Source organism: Temnothorax nylanderi, unplaced genomic scaffold, assembly GCF_030848795.1.
Source record: "Temnothorax nylanderi isolate EJ_2023f unplaced genomic scaffold, tnyl_v1.0 TNYL_tig0736_pilon, whole genome shotgun sequence".
Taxonomy (NCBI): domain Eukaryota; kingdom Metazoa; phylum Arthropoda; class Insecta; order Hymenoptera; family Formicidae; genus Temnothorax; species Temnothorax nylanderi.
The window spans coordinates 42,334-61,664 of record NW_027249798.1 but is presented as its reverse complement, the minus strand read 5'-3'; the positions used below and the strand labels follow the sequence as shown (position 1 = coordinate 61,664).

The 19,331-nt window shown below is 31.7% G+C and overlaps 2 protein-coding genes and 1 long non-coding RNA gene across 3 annotated transcripts; 1 reads left to right on the top strand and 2 right to left on the bottom strand.

The window, feature by feature from the left end:
• Positions 1-233: 233 nt before the first annotated feature.
• LOC139785084 (leukotriene A-4 hydrolase-like) lies at positions 234-5,394 on the bottom strand. The gene is made up of 12 exons (XM_071724243.1): positions 5,290-5,394; positions 4,209-4,318; positions 3,681-3,793; positions 3,454-3,605; positions 3,260-3,371; positions 3,115-3,183; positions 2,573-2,858; positions 1,720-2,021; positions 1,301-1,561; positions 907-1,214; positions 566-836; positions 234-427 (listed from the first exon to the last, which is right to left on the bottom strand). The coding sequence occupies exons 2-11, from the start codon at positions 4,255-4,257 to the stop codon at positions 605-607; spliced, it is 1,884 nt and encodes a 627-aa protein (XP_071580344.1). The 5' UTR covers positions 4,258-4,318; positions 5,290-5,394; the 3' UTR covers positions 234-427; positions 566-604.
• Positions 5,395-7,626: 2,232 nt separating this feature from the next.
• LOC139785091 (uncharacterized) lies at positions 7,627-10,164 on the top strand. Its single transcript, XR_011721797.1, has 3 exons — positions 7,627-9,020; positions 9,270-9,372; positions 9,849-10,164. It is a non-coding gene; the product is annotated as an uncharacterized lncRNA (long non-coding RNA).
• A 5,297-nt stretch (positions 10,165-15,461) lies between these two features.
• On the bottom strand, positions 15,462-17,515 carry LOC139785092 (leukotriene A-4 hydrolase-like). Its single transcript, XM_071724248.1, has 6 exons — positions 17,329-17,515; positions 16,866-17,152; positions 16,558-16,722; positions 16,138-16,457; positions 15,800-16,070; positions 15,462-15,661 (listed from the first exon to the last, which is right to left on the bottom strand). The coding sequence occupies exons 1-5, from the start codon at positions 17,513-17,515 to the stop codon at positions 15,839-15,841; spliced, it is 1,191 nt and encodes a 396-aa protein (XP_071580349.1). The 3' UTR covers positions 15,462-15,661; positions 15,800-15,838.
• Positions 17,516-19,331: the final 1,816 nt, after the last annotated feature.

The following is a 19,331-nucleotide window of genomic DNA, read 5'->3' as shown; positions in this document are numbered from 1 at the left end:
TTCTGAAATTGAGATTATGAGGTAATAACTATTTTTAGTATTTTTACCCTATATAATAAATATTATTCATCGAATGGACAAAAAATGCGAGGTATGCATATGCGATTCAAGCAGGTAGTATCAAGAATTTATTTACGTATATCTATAGGATTCGATCTCTTTGTCAAGATCTGATATTTTAGTTGAAGTAATACGTAGTCTATTGTAAAAAAAGTAAAGTTTAAAAATTTATGCTGATACATTTATATGTTTAATACAATGAATTACACTACTAATATAATTACATGTTATTTCTGTATACATTAATTACATGATACTCTGTATATAAAAGATATATTTACTTTTACAAATTTAAATATCATTCGACGATTCAATGGGAATTGTCATCAGGCATCATCGTGAATCCAGTTATTTCCTATCGTTGGCTCTGCAACTCAGAAAATGAAATAAACGCGGGGTGTAGAAATTTGTCTCTTCCAAATTAGTTTCATAAAGATTTCTACATTTTTCAAGAGTCTCTTTTATATAGTAAAAGAATTATATATTGCAGTTACTAATGACTTACCCATTAAAAATAAAATCAGGCTAATTGTTGCAAAAATAATTACAAGTTTTGGTGTAGAATTTGGCCTATTTTTTCCCGGGTTTTATTCAACATCTTTTTTTTATTGCGATTATATGTTTCAATCGCTTCTTCACGCATTTCTTCCCATTCGTACAAATGTTGAAATATAGGACATGCATAATTTGGCGAACAATGTTCGGTAGCAAAGTTCAAAGCTAGTGCAACTTTGTCAGCCCATCGAACTTTAATGCACAATAGCAACCAAAGAAATCTGTGAAATACGTGATGCACTTTACATTAAGCAATTGCGAATCAATTTAAATGAGGATATGCATATTTACCGCATTTTTCCATTTATGGTACCGCGGAAGAAATGATGGTAAATACGATCCAGTTTTTCTATGGTCAGAAACAAATGAAAAGAATGTAAGTCGTTTAATAATATTATTTTCTGAACGTTACAGAGGTTCCTATCGCCTGCTGTCACAGGAGGAGGTATATTATGAACACGATTATCCCAATTGATCCATTTTTTAACTATGCTGAAACACTTATGTTCCCACAAGGAGAACATTTGCAACAAATGGGGTGAGTTAAGTGTGGAAAAAGTGTCACCAAACCAGAAGTGCCATTCAACACCATCTAACATCTGAAATCAACAAAAAAGTCATTATTTAATGTTAAACATATAGATACTGATAAAACTGTAGTTTGTATGTATAAAAAAGATGTTACCTCCTTTTTGTTAGAAAAATATTCATACAAGTAGTTCTTCCAATCCTTAGTGTTTATACTTCCGTATGCAAATTTACGAAAATACGAAATAAGAAATGGATCGAATACTGTGTGTCCTCCTAATATATTCTCCAGATGACATAAGAGAAAATATCCCCTCTCGTAAGGCACATATTTAGTGATTATATGAGGTAACACTGAGGTGAATTGAAAATTGGATAATAAGCATCTTAGCAAAGCGACATTTGCGGGTTCTCGGACCTACAATACAATTTACACAATACAATATGAGAAGATAATCTAGTAAGAATTCAGAAATTGGGTGTACACGTTTATAGTGCATACAAAATATTATCAACTGGTGACATTATTTATTACTTTATTTCTTTACTTATTGTTAGTCAAAATGAATATCTTACCAAACTATTAAGATTCTTCGCTCCTTCCCTTTGAAGAAAAACATCTATGTCTTCATGATACAACATTGCGCGTTTAATTTTCCTGGAAATAAAAATGCTCAAACTCTTATTTAACCACAGATGTTCATAATTTGAACACGTAACTAAATTTCCTGCCCAGCTCTGTGAGATGTTCCGAGCAAGCGAATCACCGACATAAGAACGATCTCCGCCAAGTAGAGTCGACGAAATAAATGTCACGCACGGACATTCTATTTCGAAATGGGCGATACTTGGTGGAAGCACGCATATATCGTATTTACCTAGAAATATTATTTTAAATGTAATAACAAGTAAACAAAAGAAAGATTGCACTGCAAATCCAAGTGTGTTATTTTTACACAGATATTACCAAGGGCTAGTTTCACCAACGTCGATTAAATGTAACCTTCGATTATAAACTCACTCTTCATCTCTTTCTAATTGTCCCCCTTAGAAAGAGATGAAGAGTGAGTTTAATTGAAGGTTACAGTTAATCGACTTTTGTGAAACTGACCCTAAAAATGACACATTTGACTGAAGCTCCTTTCCACATTTCTTTATGTGCTGAATTGCGTCATTTAACACGCATAATCGTGTAAAATTAAAAATTAATATGTTCAATCGTGTTAAATGACATGATTTAAAATGGCAAGAAATGTGTATGAAGAGCTAAAATTAATACACTTGGGTTTGCAGTGTAATAATACACAAAAACAAAAATTTATTATTCGTATTTAAATAAACATATCAAAATGATTTTAAAAAATTTAAAGAAATTTAAATTTAATTGAATTTAAGTAAATAATATAAAAAAATCTAGTCAATATTTTACCCCACATATAAGAACCACACAATCTTTCGGCAATTTGCATGGTTTCAATCAGAGTTGAACAAAAATTCTGGATATAAGTAGACTCAAAAATGTTTTCTTCGGCAAATATATTCATTCTTTCATTAAGTTTTTTCGTTTGTAATAAACCCACAGTAATAATCACCGCATAAGATGATACAGGTAAATCTTGACGGAATTCATATTTGTCTAGTTGCGGATCCTCGCGGTCTACATTATTATGCGAAAGTGCGGACATTAAAACTGAAAAATTTTTTGGTACCGAAATCTAAAAATAAAACATCCAAATATAAAAATTAAATAAATATTTTATTTTAGTTATACTGAAGCAGTTTCTAAGAAAATATAGATTTGTGTTCATTTGTGTTCAAAAACATTTAGTTCTTTTTTTACTAATGCAGTCTATCTCTTCGCAATTTTATTATTTTTATCAATAATGTCAATAATAATCAATCAAATGTCATTAATTTTATGTAAATAAATAAATCCTGGAAGCATATAAAATATTGTGTTCAAATTCTTACCTTAGCCGAGTACGTAAATTTGACAGACGGAGTGTCCTGACAAGGAAACCATGTTCTAGCGTATATTAGCTGAAAGAATACAGATTTTTATACACTCTACATTTATATAGAAAAATATCTTTGTTTGATTAGTTAGTTAGTTTACCTTGTTGTTAGACAGTAGAAAGGGATGTCTACCAAAGCCAGTTTGCGCGGGTGTTAGCCAATATAATGCAGGAGAGTTCTGACTTGTTTCATATTCAATTTGAATTTTACATCTGAAAGTATCGTATTTGTATTTAATTCTTACATCAATAACTTTTATCAATATATTTCTTTAAAAATATCTTATATATTTACTCAGGGTTATAAGTAGTGCCGATAGTTGGTGGTAAATCTACGCAAAATGGACTTCCAAAAGCAGAATTAGTTACAACATGATGATGATGTAAAGGTGTTCCATCAAGCACGTTAGTGACACATGATATATCAAGTCCGAGATTATCCAAAATCTAATTATTTGATATTACATATTAATAATCTGCAGTCAAAATTTTTACTTAATATAAAAGGAAATATTCACTTACAATCTGATTAATTGAAGGTAGTTTTGTTATTGTCAAAATCACTTTTCCTTTAAGAACTCTTCGTTTAAAGTCCACAATCAATTCTAAATGGGTATCGGTTACACGTGCCAATTCTTATAATTAAGAAGATAAAAAAAAGTATAAGTAATAAGTAATGATATATAAATGTAACAAGTAAATACACGACCAAGAATAATATATTGTAATTAAAATTATTATGGTAATTGCGTGTAATATATTATTTGTAAAATGCAAGCAATTTTCAGACCGTTATGCAAGATACAATATATTTTATACATTTAAAAAGATGCACAAAATGTCAGTTAATAAAAACTGTGAGGTAATAATCTAATTTTGAAAACTATACGTTACTATAGAGTCGAGTATATGTGTAGCTGTTTTGATTTCAAACATTTATGAATTCCGCACCTTATTTTATGGTATTTTCTTTAAGAAATTAAGAAGTAAATAAGTAAATTTAAGTATTTTTATTATTCTTATGCAGCGCTAATTAAATAATTGAAATACCTGGTAACGCAAAAGAATGTGAATCTTTAGTAGATCTTAAAATATCCATTTTGGAGAGTGACGTTGTAGTGCCTCTTCAAACGAATTGCGATAATCGATGGTTATATCACCTGAAAAGAAAAAGAAAAGAAATCTCGATCAGCGTCTCGTCTATATGAAGTATCGTGAGAGACTAAATATAAATTTAAGTCTATCTTACTCTGAGCTCAAAATTTAAAATTGATTAACAAGTTATCGTTAGACGAAAACAAATTAAAACCGTTCAAAATTTATTCCAATTAAAATATCTACATTTTCTATCTCTATTTCATACATAATTCTTTAATATTTGGTTGATTAGTTCTTGAGTTATAGATAAATCCGCACGCGCGCGCACACACACACACACACACACACACACACACACACACACACACACACACACACACACACACACACACACGCGCGCGCGTTTCCTACGTTTTAGAACATTCTGAACACATTGGCATCGAAAACTTAAAACTTGGTTGATTAGACCTAGCTTTATATGCGATCAAAAATCCATGTACGAGGATTATGAAAACAAAGCTTCCTCTGTGAAAAAGCAAAAGAAATTGAGGTTAGATAATAGCACGTGCTCCTGTTTGCAGATTAAAATTAAATTTTAACAACATATATGTTATTATTAAATAATTAAACATATATATTATTATTATTATTATTACAATTAAAAAAGTTTTTCAAAATTTTTTAAAATAATAAAATTGTTCTTTGTAAAATATAAAATATCTCAAGCACGTGTTTTGTGTACTTTAAAATCAATTTAATTTTAATAGTATATGCATATCATTATTAACTAATTGAATATTTTAAAGAAAAAACAGTTTTTAACATTTTTTAAAATAAAGAAATGCTTTGTAAACCTGAGATCGGGAGCACGTGTGTTTAATGTTCCTCTACCACCACGTGATAGAAGAACACAGAGCACACGTGCAGGAGCAGCAAAAAGAAAATTGCAAAATTTAAATTGCTCTGGAAATTGAACTTAAAAACAAAAAATTAATCAAAAAAACTAATTTCTATCGATTTTTATACTACTTACTGTTTATCAGCAAAACGGGTTTGATTTTTTTTCCGTATAGAATAAAAAAATCATGAAAGAGAAGGGATGTTGGAACATGCAACTGTTGGTGCGCTCCCTTGACTCTATAACCCATGTACTGGGACTGCCCTTTTTGACTATATAACCATGGACTAGTTAAGGCCGGAACACAATACAAAGGTACAGGCAATAGGGAATAGGGAATAGCAACAGAATGTAGATTTTCAACCTATCGGAAGCCGTGTATCAATGCATTCTGTTCCTATTCCCTGTTTCTATTGCCTTTTTTTGGCACTTAATATTGTATTTTGGCTTATTAATGATTGCTTTTAGATTTAAAAAATAAATAATAAAAATTTTTTTTGCCGATCACTGCAACATATGAAATTGGCCGCGTATCGGACCTCTTCTTCTTTCTTGGGTAATGGCTCGTAAGGAAGAAGAAGAGGTCCGATACGCGGCCAATGTCTTGCAACCTTTTAGGTTGCGTTCGGAAACTTTACTCGGGTGCACACCTGCGTCGAGTTCTGTCTTTGTTCAATTTTCCGACGTTTTAGAACATTCTGAACACATTGGCATCGAAATCTAAAAGAAGTTGGTTGATTAGACCTAGCTTTAAATTATATGCGATCAAAGGTCCATATACGAAGATTATAAAAACAAAGCTTCCTCTATGAGGAAGCAAGAGAAATTGAGGTTAGATAATAGCGTGCTCCTGTCTGCAGATAAAAATTAAAGAGTGATGGCAAAAAGACCTGTTTTTTCGCTCAATTTTTGACTTCGAATTTCAAACTTTTTTTTATGCCAAATAGTACCATATGATGGGACATTAATCTCAGAGAAATTTTAAGATGAGCATAAGCACGGTTCCCGAGATATGAAGGGGTGAAAGTGATGGTTTCTTATATAATCCATGAAAGAAGAACGAGAGAACTGCGAGAGAACTTGTGAGTGCGTCATGTAGCGAGACTCTATCTTTCAATTTGAGTATTTCCTCGGTAATTGAATTGCTTCAAAGACTTGGTCAGTGATTAATAGGGAACGTATTTTCAGGGTGCTTTATAAAGCACCCCCCCTCCCCATAAATGAAATAGCAGCGAATAGTAGATCGTTCATTCTCTGAACAATGAATCGTAGATGATCCATTCGACAGAAAATACCCTCAATAATACGTGAACTTCAGCCACGCATTCTTCCTTATGCAATACATACCCTGACTGGAAATCAACATTTTCACCCCCTTGTATCTTCGGAACCGTGCCTATGCTCATCTTGAAATTTTACTGGGATTAATGTTTCATCTAATAGTACTATTTGCCATGAAAAAAAGTTTAAAATTTATTATTAACTAATTGAATATTTTAAAGAAAAAACAGTTTTTAACATTTCTTTTAATAAAGAAATGCTTCTTTGCAAACTTGAGATCGCGAGCACGTGATCTCAAGTTTGAGTTTAATGTTCCTCTACCATCACGTGATAGAAGAACACAGAGCACACGTGCAGGAGCATCAAAGAAAAAAATTGCAAAATTTAAATTGCTCCGAAAATTGAACTTGAAAACATAAAATTAATCAAAGAAACTAATTTTTATCGATTTTTGTACTACTTACTGTTTATCAGCAAACAAGTTTGATTTTTTCCGTATAAAATAAAAAAAATCATGAAAAAAAGGGATGTTGGAACATGCAGCTGTTGATGCACTCCCTAACTGACTCTATAACCATGTATTGGGACTGCCCTTCTTGACTATGGGAGCTTTCCAGCAAGCGACGCAAGTCGACAAAAGTATCGTTTTATCTTTGTTACTCATTACCAAAAAAGAAAGATAGAACGATGCTTGTGTCGACTTGTGTCGCTTGCTGGAAAACTCCCTATATAACCATGGACTACATAACCATGGATCAGTTAAGGCCGGAACACAACCCTGCCGGCACTAGACGTAAAAGAAACGTGCTATATTGGTCACAAAGTCGCAAAAAAATAAGTTACGTCTTTTACACGTTGCCGCGACGTACAAAAGAATTTAGGTTAAAAAGCCACACGCGCGCGTGCGCGTTGATTGGCTATACTGCGTTCGCTTCTTGCCGCATGGCAAACGTTTCAGCATTTTGTGTGCAGAATCCATTGATGTAGTAAGTGTGCAAATATCTATCCATCATTCTTCTATAAATTTAAATGTGTTTCTGTGTCAAGAAAATTTCATATGTTACCATCAATTTATTTATGTTATTTAGTTTTGGCAATTTCGCTAATCAGAGTGACGAAATCTATAAAGGAAGAATAAGAAAGTGTGGAAGAACACACCAAACATGTAAGTAACTGTTTTCTATGCTTTTATATAATTATACTTTTTATTTTTCACGCATTATATTTTTTTTCTTGCTTTATTACTCTTTAATCTTTTGGCAAGTGTCCTCTCTGTGTCCTCATACATTATTTAATCTAACCTAACCTAGAAATTGTTAAAAAATATTTCTTTTTACTTTTTTTTATTTTGTTGATATGAAATACTTTTACATATACACATTATTATACATATATATTGATCTAAACATGCTTAATAACTGTAAAAGGGGCAGAATGTGAAATTATATTTTACATGAATTTTTCATTATTTGTTTGTACAAGCATGCAGTCAAAATTAATATTTTGCACGTGTAGTGCTCATATTAGATATTTATTGGAAAAATTTTATTGGAAAAAGTATTGTAGCAACACTTATCAGACATTTTGTTAATTATTAACAGTTAATACATAATATGAATTCGTATGCTTAAGAATTTTCAGTTTTCATGACACAAAAGATATAAAGACATTGTCTCAAAAATATTTTATAAGAAAAGTTTATTATTAAAATATGAAGTTAATTGTTATAATAAAAATTGTTCCGTAATTTTCTCGCGATCGCGGATCAATACCGTACCGGTAACGCCATCCGTCAGTCGCCCTCCGAACGAAGGGATTTCGCGCCGCTCCCCCCGTCAACCCTCACCGCGAAGTCTCTCGCGGCACGTATCGATCCTGTCATGCCGTGATCGCATGATCCCGGAAACGCAGGTGATTGGTCGATACGCGTCGCGCAAAGGAAAGCTCCCGAAACACGAGAGTTCGCGGTCAGTAGCAAAAAGTACTCCGGTTCACGAGGTCGTATACCGTCGTGCTTCCGTTAACGTACCCCGGTTCACGCGGTCTCAAAAATACCGTCGTGCATCCGAGTTTACTGCTCTGTCAGAGCACCGCTAATTATCGCGCCGTTCGTGCGTGCTGCAATTCGCTCTCGCCTCCGCGAGCAGTGAACATTCGCGTATAAGTCACCCTGCGTGCCTCGCCATTGTGCGCTCGATCATCGTGATCGAGCCGACTTTTGTGAACATTCTCGCGTCTTGTGTTACGAACAAGTGCGACTGCTGTATAACGCCTCAAGTGCGTTCATCGCGTGCAAGCTACATTGCGCGTCTTAATTGCCATCGCCTCCGCGCTCTACGAACACTTTCGTATCACGTGACCAGCGCTCATCGAATCACGTGCGCGCCGAGTGTCGTGCTCAAATGAGAGCGCGTCAACCAGCATTTGTATTAACCTGACAATTAAACGATATTTGTGCATTCCTCCCAAATCAAGTGTCTCATTCAAACCGCACGTCGGATCTCTGTCGGGGTCGACCCGGCATCTTACGCCAATTGGCGAACCGGAGTTACGCCCGGAAAACATAAAAATTCGCCAACAAAAATGTAACATATTTTATATTAACTTTTTGAATATTTTCAAATTCTATATTTCACAAAATTTGTATATACTTTGCGAATTTGAATTATTGTTGCTGTGTATTATAATGCTAGATTTGACCAAGTTTTTTTAATTTTTTGAAATTCATTTGAATTTTATCTATCTATACAAAAGCAATAAATAAATTTTTTTACTAAAATATTTGTACTCACTGTTGTTTCTTTTAGCATTTACATTTGCTTTATAATTTTCAGTTGTTGTTCAAATGCGACATCAAGATATTACGTGTGAGCAAATTTCTTCTGTTGCTGCAGAATGGTTAAAACATGCAAAACAAAGAGCACAAAGAAAATCTGAGTAAGTTTAAAAGTCAATAAAAAATTTCTTTTCTTTTAATGTGGAAGTTTTCTAATGTGATAATTTATTACATATATACAAATTGTTTGAGTGTTCTAATTGACTATGTTATGATTAAAATAGTTATTAATATAATTGCAACATACTCTTTTCCGTGGGTCTCTGTGGGTACTAATTTTTATTTCTATTTCAATTAATGTTATATATGTATATAAGTATATATGTATAAGTATGTATGTATGTACACACACACACACACACACACACACACACACACACACTTATATACATATATAACATTAATTGAAATAGAAATAGAAATTAGTTCAACAGAGACCCATGGAAAAGAGTATCTATATATATTAATGACTATTATATGTATATATGCATATATTTTGTGCATCTTCTGCAATCTGAACTTTATCCTTTTTTCAATGCGCTTCGTATGTAATGATATCTCTTGTTATTTGTTTTAGGAAAGAAAAAAAAATGTCGAAAGGAGGAAACGCCCCCATTAAGTTCAAACTCATCGTCAGATAATTCGGAAAGTGATGAACTGAATGATGAGTGTTCATCAAATGATGAACACTAAACATTATAATTACCAAAAGATAAAAACTATTTTAAAGGTTTTATAAATAGTACAAAGATTAGTTTTATTTACTTTTTATATGTGCAATACGTGCATAATGTGCATTATATATGTGTATAGAATATATTTTTATTTTCACACTTATATTTTTCACACATATAACAATTCTTTATAATATATAATAATTCTTTTAAGAGAAAGACTGTTTATTTTTAAAATAATAACCGTATATTTTATTATGTTGATATACTTTTGATAATTTAGACGATTTTAACAGTTACGTATTTTGATAACATTTATTAACATTGAGTGAGAAAGAGATATAAAGAGAAAATAAAAGGCTAATGTAGCAACAAAAACATATATTTACATTATTTTTATTTATTACCTCCTTTCTTGGTGCTTTATATTTATATTATAAAACACAATCGTCTGATTTTGAGAAGTTGAGATTAGTTTTTATTGTGTTATATATGTAAATTATATATTTATATTGATAGACAAAATACATAATGATTATACTTATTATTGTGAAAGAAATATAAAATAGATGTTATATTTTATTTAAAATAAAATATATATTGTCTGTTTAAATTTCTGTCACATAAATAATATATAAGTTCACGTATTTAAACTCTGTGACACCTTCTGGGATGCCAGTTCATCAACTCAAAATAAAAGTCGGTGCTACAATTATCCTGTTAAGGAATTTGAATACAAAGAAAGGACTATGCAATGGCACAAGATTTATTGTTACTGATTTGAAACCTAATCTTATTTATGCGGAGGTTCTAACTGGCCCTGCCAGAGGTCAGATTGTCTTTTTACCAAGGATAGATTTCCTTCCAAATGACTCGGAACTCCCGTTTAAGCTCAAACGAAGACAGTTTCCTATTAGAGTGGCATTTGCTATGACAATCAATAAATCCCAGGGACAAACTTTAGAAAAAGTTGGGATTTATCTGCCACAACCCGTATTTGCTCATGGACAACTCTATGTAGCATTCTCAAGAGCAACTAAAAGGGATAGTGTCAAAGTTAAAGTCGATGAAAACAGCAATCAAGGACATCTTATTGAGGGAAATTTAAAATCTTTTACAAAAAATGTTGTATATTAAGAAATTTTGTAAATTGACATGCAAAAAAATTAGAGGAGAGCCAATAATGCCGGGTCAGCGGTGAGTATTTCAGCCGGTAAAAAACAATATTATATATCCTTAATTTATGAGAGCTAATAAGAACAGGTAAGCGGAAGGTACTTCAACTCAAAAAAAGGATAAATTTCGATCGTGTTTAAACAAGGCATCGTGTCTGAACAAGACATCATATTTGTCACAAAGACGAGTGTGTAAAAAATAATATTAGAAAATGATCGAGTTTTTATATGTACTACACATATACAGTAAAAAATATAATAAAAAAATAGAAAAAATATTCTAAATTTTTTACTCTGTTTCTAAGAGTATATGTATAATAATACATATAGTTTTATTTTCTTCTCTGTTATAGTTATAATCATAAAAATTCGATTATATCCAAATATTATTTTTTAGTGGACTAGGCCTACAGGGGAAACCACTTAAAAAAAAACGCGTCAACAATAGTACCTCATGGGTGACGAGGAAATCTATTGTCGTGACAAACGTCGGTTAACTTTAAACCTTAGTTTACTCACTATTTCATCTATTTCTAAGGGGGACAGTTAGAACATCTCAAATCTCAATAATTGAGACTTCAAAAAATGATGTTTTAGGATAATAAAAAAGTGTGCAGGTAAAAAATTGCACATTGCTTCCTCATAGCTTTTAAGTGTGCAAGTAGAAACTTGCACATTGCTTTTAAGTGTGCAAGTAGAAACTTGCACATTGCTTTTAAGTGTGCAAGTAGAAACTTGCACATTGCTTCCTCATATAGATCTATAGTTTCCTAGCTTTGAGTTCCACGCGCTAGCTTTGAAACCCGCGCGAAGCGCGGGCCGAAACGCTAGTAATAATTATAAGTACGTGTCAAGAAATATAATATATTACAATTACAAATATAATTTTAAAACCCTATACATATATAGGATATAGTTTTAGTAGAGAAATTTCAATAGTGTTATGAAAAATATGTAACATATATTTTTTGTATTTAAAGAAACAATGACCATGCTACAGTGAAACATTGGCATAATTTAAAAAATTGTGCGGATTATATTTAAAAACTTGGAGATACGAACGACAGCGTCGCCTTTCAATGCTGATAAACTTATAATTAGCCGATATCAGTGTTTTATTGTCTTGAGAAAACATAACGAAAATAAATGTGTAATATTTAATATTATACTTATATAAATAATTATGTAATTAACATATACCTGGTCTCGAATAAGAATTCCGATCTTCTCTAGGTGACAGATCCATTTGAAAATTTGTGTGAACCTTTCCAAATGCGTATCGACAATAGAACTATATCCATCAAATCAAGAACAATATCGCTCGCTCTCTTCCCTCTCCACCTGATCTCCTACTGTCCTACCTTCAACGTTTAGATCTTCTCGTGTTTAACAACATACTGTTTATTTGTTAGAGTATGAAGTGACTTTCATGTACCGCATAAACAGTTGACTGTTACGTTTGGCAAATCAAATTCGCACGATAAAGATTTATTTTTCTTAACGCACGATTTATACTGTAATTCTGTATTATGTAACAATATATAATAATATAACGATATATATGTATATCGTGGGAGCGCCTATTTAAAAAAGAAGCTCGGCGATGCGGCCAAGGCACCACCATTTTGTAAAATAAAAAAAATGTTAATATTTTTTTGCACTTTAAGGTTTATGTAATAAAGTCCTTATAAAAAGTTTTCGATTGAGTAAATTATTCTCCTTAAATAAATTGCCAAAGTTAGGTATCATTTTTAGGCCTCAGAGATGATATATATACCCCCTTAAGAGAATTTAAAATATTATGTTTGCGATTAAAAAATGATTAAAGTTCGAATATTAATTTTTGAAATAACCGACGACTATCTTTCCAATATCAAAGAATAACGCAACACGAGGAGATTGAGACGAAAATTATTCCACGATTTTTTATCGAAAGAATGTTCTTTAAATCGAAATAAAATTCTCATCATGTTAGTGTGGCGAAATGGAGCTAATAGGATCATTCGTTGCAATGTGACAATATTCTTCACTTGTCCTGACCAGAGGTTTACTCGAGAATGATTACCGTGACGGATCACCGTGACTCGGATTGTCATATTTTTATTCGCGTCTCATTTTGTTGTAATATCTTCAAACGTTATTATAAATGTCTCGCAACAAAAATATATCAAATAGAATGATGTTTCAGTACAAATGTTTATAACAATGGAAACAAAAGATATGCAAACTCGTGCGATCGCATTCGCCGTATAAAATATTGGAAAGCGTCAATTTTAACGAAAAATACTTATTGTTTTACTGAACGTTCTGGCGTAAGTTTCTAAAATTTATAAAATAAATGATTGATAAATAATGAACGTTATGAAATAAATGACCGTTTGCCACACATTTGGGTAAATGAGTTTTTACAGTTCAAAAAAAATAATGCAAAAAACGTCAAATATTTTTTAAACAATTTAATATTGATAAAGAAACAAATATGATATTTTGACTAGAGACCTAGTAGAGTTTCATCATCCGAATGGACATTTCGCTTCACAGTTGAGTTAAGTCGTAGATTTTTCTTTATCGTCGATCAGGTGAATAAGATAAACATAAGACACAAGGCGGCAGTGTGGTGCCCAGTCAAATGGGCTGAAATTTTGGCCAATGAAGGAAATAATACTACCAGCGCTGTAACTAGCGTGGAAGTGTGTCCTAAAAAACACGTGAGCGCGTCGCGCATTTTTTATCGGTATCCAGAAATCGGTAACGAAAAACTACACACTCTATAGCACTCCTCGGAAAATTCTATCCCTATTTCATATACTTGTGGTAAAAATTCGGTTCATAAAATACGTATTATTTCAAAAAAATCTAGATCGACTGCAATTGGTCGTACAAAATTTTTGTATAGACCTTTTTTGTGTGAAATTTCATTCTCTACAAGTTTCACGTCTTCACTTTTTCCTCTAATTGCGATACTTTTTGAGTTATTGGCAAAAAACCAATTTTTTGGACTTTTTTGCACCCCCATTTTTGCTACGACAATGGTACAGGGGTGGGCTTTTAGTATCTTTATTACAACCCCAAAAGACACACTTCCACGCTAGTTACAGCGCTGGTAGTATTATTTCCTTATCAAATACCCATTTGACTGGGCTATTAGAAGTAGATGCATTGTACAAAAATCCGTACACACACACACACACACACACACACACACACACACACACACACACACACACACACACACACACACACACGTACTTCCGGACATTTTCTATTGATGTGATTTCTCGACATTTGGGAACATTCTAAACCTATTTCCATCAAAATCTCAAAAAAATTTTTCCCACCATCACAAATAAGCTTCCTGTATGAGGAAGCAAAAAATGAAAAACGTAAGGAAGCAGTAACATCTCTCTTCTATATACATGATATGGACGAAATTTTTCCAAAGGCGGAACCTTTAAATTAGTGAACCGCTGGAACAAATGTCTTAAAATATTAAAAGTAACTACGTAAAGAAATAGTTAATTGTACTTTTACACGTATATACACGCATTTATGTGTTAATAAACATTTTGCATATTCTTCAAGGTTAGTTCCTTAATACCTTAGTTTTAGTCCTATGCTTCTTATATATATATGTGTACAAAATATATATTGCTTACTATGCCATGGCTTTCCACATACATATATTAATATATAATTCCTATGATGCATACATAATTCCTTCATCATTCGTATACACAAATATATTATATATTGCTTTTTAGCGTTGTTTCAATTCAAAACTTTGATTTACTCTCTATGTTTTTTAATGCATTAAATGTAATTTTATATGGTTGAAAAGAAAGTTATTTTTTGATCTACTCTCATATTATAATATATTCAATTCTAGCGCACAAATCCACTACAAATCGAATAATTTCGCACATATTTTATTAGCAATAATTAAAATCCAACAAACATTAATTTTTTATAGGATTATCAGAAAAATCGACGAATACATGTTACAGCTGTCTTTTAAGCAATAAGAAAGAAAAATTAATTTCCTAACTAAATTAATTTTCTATTATAAATATTATTTAAAAAATTGATGTCAACAACATACACATTATAAATTTTTCTGAAATTGAGATTATGAGGTAATAACTATTTTTAGTATTTTTACCCTATATAATAAATATTATTCATCGAATGGACAACAAATGCGAGGTATGCATACGTGATTCAAACAGGTAGTATCAAGAATTTATTTACGTATATCTATATAGGAATTGATCTCTTTGTCAAGATCTGATATTTTAGTTGAAGTAATACGTAGTCTATTGTGAGAAAAATAAAGTTTATAGATTTATGCTGATACATTTATGTTTAATACAATGAATTACACACTACTAATATAATTACATGTTATTTCTGTATACATTAATTACATGATACTCTGTATATAAGAGATATATTTACTTTTACAAATTTAAATATCATTCGACGATTCAATGGGAATTGTCATCAGGCATCATCGTGAATCCAGTTATTTCCTATCGTTGGCTCTGCAACTCAGAAAATGAAATAAACGCGGGGTGTAGAAATTTGTCTCTACCAAATTAGTTTCATAAATATTTCTATATTTTTCAAGAGTCTCCTTCATATAGTAAAAGAATTATATATTGCGGTTACTAATGACTTACCCATTAAAAATAAAATCAGGCTAATTGTTGCAAAAATAATTATAAGTTTTGGTGTAGAATTTGGCCGATTTTCTCCTGAGTTTCATTCAACATCTTTCCTTTATTGCGATTATATGTTTCAATCGCTTCTTCACGCATTTCTTCCCATTCGTACAAATGTTGAAATATAGGACATGCATAATTTGGCGAACAATGTTCAGTAGCAAAGTTCAAAGCTGATTCGACTTTCTCAGCCAATCGAATTTTAATGCACAACAGCAGCCAAGCAAACCTGTGAAATACGTAAGTTTTACATTAAGCAATTGAATATCAAACTGAATGAAGACATGCATATTTACCGTATTTCAATCATTGTATGTTCGCTATCGAACTCGTATTGATGTAATATTGCTCTCAGTACGACCACGTCCAGGATCATATGACAATTATCTAGGTATCTTAAGAATTTTATTTTTTGAGCGTCACAAAATCCTTCAGGATAATCAGGTACTTCTCTATGAGAAGTACTATCCATTCGATTAACTGCCCATGCGACCCACTTTTTTGCTACATCGTAACTTTTTGTCTCCCATGCAGACATTTTCGGCGAGTGGAGATTCTTGTTAGGTGGAGATCTAATGTCAAGAAACCACTTGTGTAATTGCATACCATCCAACATCTGAAAACAATAATAGAAGTCATTATATTTCTAATGCTAATTGTATAAATACTGATGAAACTGTAGTAGTAGTAGTACACATTTATGAAAAAGGTGTTACCTCCTTTTCGTAGGAAAAGTAATTATGCACGTGGTCCGCCCAGTCGTTAACATTTATGCTTTTGTGTGCAAATTGTAAAAAGAGAGATTTAAGAAATGATTCGAATATTGAGGGTCCTCCTAACATATCTTCTAGATAATCTAAGAGCATACGTCCCGTTTCGACCTGTAATATAATTTCAGAAAATAATTTAGTAAGAAGGCAGAATGATGTGTGTAGATTTATTGTTTGTACAATGCAAATAATTGCTATTTTGTAATATTATATTCACTACCATTTCTTTTATCTAATCAAAATTAATACTTTACCATACTAATGTCTTCTAATTCATCCTTTCGCACAATCGTACTCATATCTTCAAAATGCCAAATTTTGCGTATAATTTTCCTGGAAATAAAAATGCTGAAACTTTTATTCAACCACAAGTTCGTACACGTAACTAAATTTCCTGCCCAGCTCTGTGAGATATTCTGAGCAAGCGTAACGACACAAGAGAGATCTCCGCTGAGTAGGGTCGGCGAAATAAATGTCACACATGGACATTCTATTTCAAAATGGGCGATACTTGGTGGAAGCACGCATATATCGTATCTACCTAGAAATATAATTCCAAATATAATACAAAAAATAACAATAAACAATAAGAGAAAAATTGATTATCCATAAAAAGGTAAGATTTGTTAAATATATAAATTTAAATGTATAAACTGAAATAACAAATATCAACAAATTTAGTTGATATTTTACCCCAAAAGTAATATCCACACAAACTTTCGGCTGTTTTCAACATGTCTTCAATCGCAGTGTAACGAAAATTATCGACATAAGTAGACTGAAAAGTGTTCTCTTCGGCAAATATACTTATTCTTTCATTAAGTTTTTTTTGTCCGTAATGAACCCACAGCAATAACCACCGCATAAGGTGGTACCGGTATCTCTTGTCGGAATACATGTACATCTAGTTCCGGACTTTCGTGTATACCTTGCGAAAGGGCGGACATTAGAACTGTATAAGGTTTTCGTACTGATATATCTTATATATAAAAATTAAATACATATTTTATTTTAGTTTAACTGAAGCAATTTCTAAGAAAGTATAAGCATTTATGTTTAAAAACATTTATTATTTTTGTTAGTGCAGTCTATCTCTTCGCAAATTTTTATTAATAATGTCAATAATAATCAATCAATGTTTTCATGTAAACGCGATTAAATGCGGAGTGCATACAAATACTATCTGGTTTTTAGATTTTTACCTTAGCAGTGTATGTAAATTTGACAGACGGTGTATCCTGGCAGGGAAACCATGATCTAGCGTAAATTAGCTGAAAAAATAGAAACTTTTATATAATCTATGTTGATGTACGAAAATGTCTTTGTTTAGCCAGTTTACCTGATTGTTAGACAATAGAAAGGGATGTAAATCATCAGCAGTTTGCGCAGGTGTTAGCCAATACAATGCAGGAGAGTTTGGACGTGTTTTATATTCAATTTGAATTTTACATCTGAAAATATTGTAGGTGTATTCAATGCTTACACATTAATTATAGCTAGTATTATTCTAAAAATATCTTATATTTACCTTACAAAAGAAGCGGCTTTAGCAGCTTTTGGTAACTGTATTCGAAATGGACGTCCAAGAGATTTGTCTGCTCGAGATTCTTGACTGTCAAGATCTTCAATTTTAAAATCTAAATCTGTTCCATCGATGTCTGTGACACTTGATATATCAAGTTCGAGGTTATCTAAAAACTATTGTTTGATAACATGTATTAATTAATAACCAGTCAATATTTTTGATTGATATATAAAAAGAGTCTACTTACTATATTCAGTATATTCCTAATTGGAGGTGTCCTTTCTATTGTTAAAATCGCTTTTCCTTTAATTACTTTTTCATTAAAATCCACAACCAAATCTAAATTGGTATCGATTACACGTGCCACTTCTAATAATCAAATAGATGCGGAAATTAAAAAATATGTAATAGAAGATTAAAGTTCAAAAAATTAAAAACAAAGAAGATAAGAGGGGCTAATGTACCAGGCCAGGTGTACGTGCTAAAAATATACTACAAATTTAAATAGATAATGTGACAAACGTTTTGACTTGTGATAAGGTCATCTTCAGGGCGTTGTAACAAAGATCGTCACTTACTAAGTTGATGACATTTAATCAGATAAAAAAATTCGTAGAATTTGTATATCGTTTATATGTAATTAATACAAAAGGATCTGGTTTAGACTTTTTTTGTAGAGTTTCTTGATGTGTCATTACCGTCATGGATCGGATTGACTTACTTTTTAACAATGGATCGACACACATATATCTCACAAACTCTTTAAGATTGATTTAACGTTTTACCAGCCTACACTTTATCATTACTTTAACATCATTACCAAGAAAGCCATCAGATCCACCACTTTTAATGGCACATCAAGAGACTCTACAAAAAGGCCTAATCCAGACACATTAATTCCATATAAACGATTACAAAATTTGCAAATTTTATAATCTAGATACTTTCATCTCGGTTTATAAGTAACGGTTTTTGTTATAGCGCACTAAAGATGATTTTATTACGGGTCGAAACATTTGTACGTTATTTATTTAAATTTATAATATATTCTTAGCATGTACACCTGTCTTGGTTTGCTAGTCCCTAATGTAATAAGTACATGACAGAAAATAATATATCGAAATGGAAATCGTTATGGTAATTGCGCGTGAGATTTGTAAAATACAAACAATTCTTAGATTATTGTGTTAAATAC

What these genes read in the sequence shown, in the direction of transcription:
- LOC139785084 (XM_071724243.1), bottom strand. Translation starts at nt 4,257, where the DNA reads ATGGATATTTTAAGATCTACTAAAGATTCACATTCTTTTGCGTTACCA. An exon ending in AATTTACGTACTCGGCTAAG is followed by an intron (nt 2,859 to 3,114) that starts GTAAGAATTTGA and finishes TTTTATTTTTAG; the next exon opens with ATTTCGGTACCAAAAAATTT. An exon ending in ACCATAAATGGAAAAATGCG is followed by an intron (nt 837 to 906) that starts GTAAATATGCAT and finishes CGTATTTCACAG; the next exon opens with ATTTCTTTGGTTGCTATTGT.
- LOC139785092 (XM_071724248.1), bottom strand. Translation starts at nt 17,515, where the DNA reads ATGTACATGTATTCCGACAAGAGATACCGGTACCACCTTATGCGGTGG. An exon ending in ACTTTTCCTACGAAAAGGAG is followed by an intron (nt 16,458 to 16,557) that starts GTAACACCTTTT and finishes TATTGTTTTCAG; the next exon opens with ATGTTGGATGGTATGCAATT. An exon ending in CATACAATGATTGAAATACG is followed by an intron (nt 16,071 to 16,137) that starts GTAAATATGCAT and finishes CGTATTTCACAG; the next exon opens with GTTTGCTTGGCTGCTGTTGT.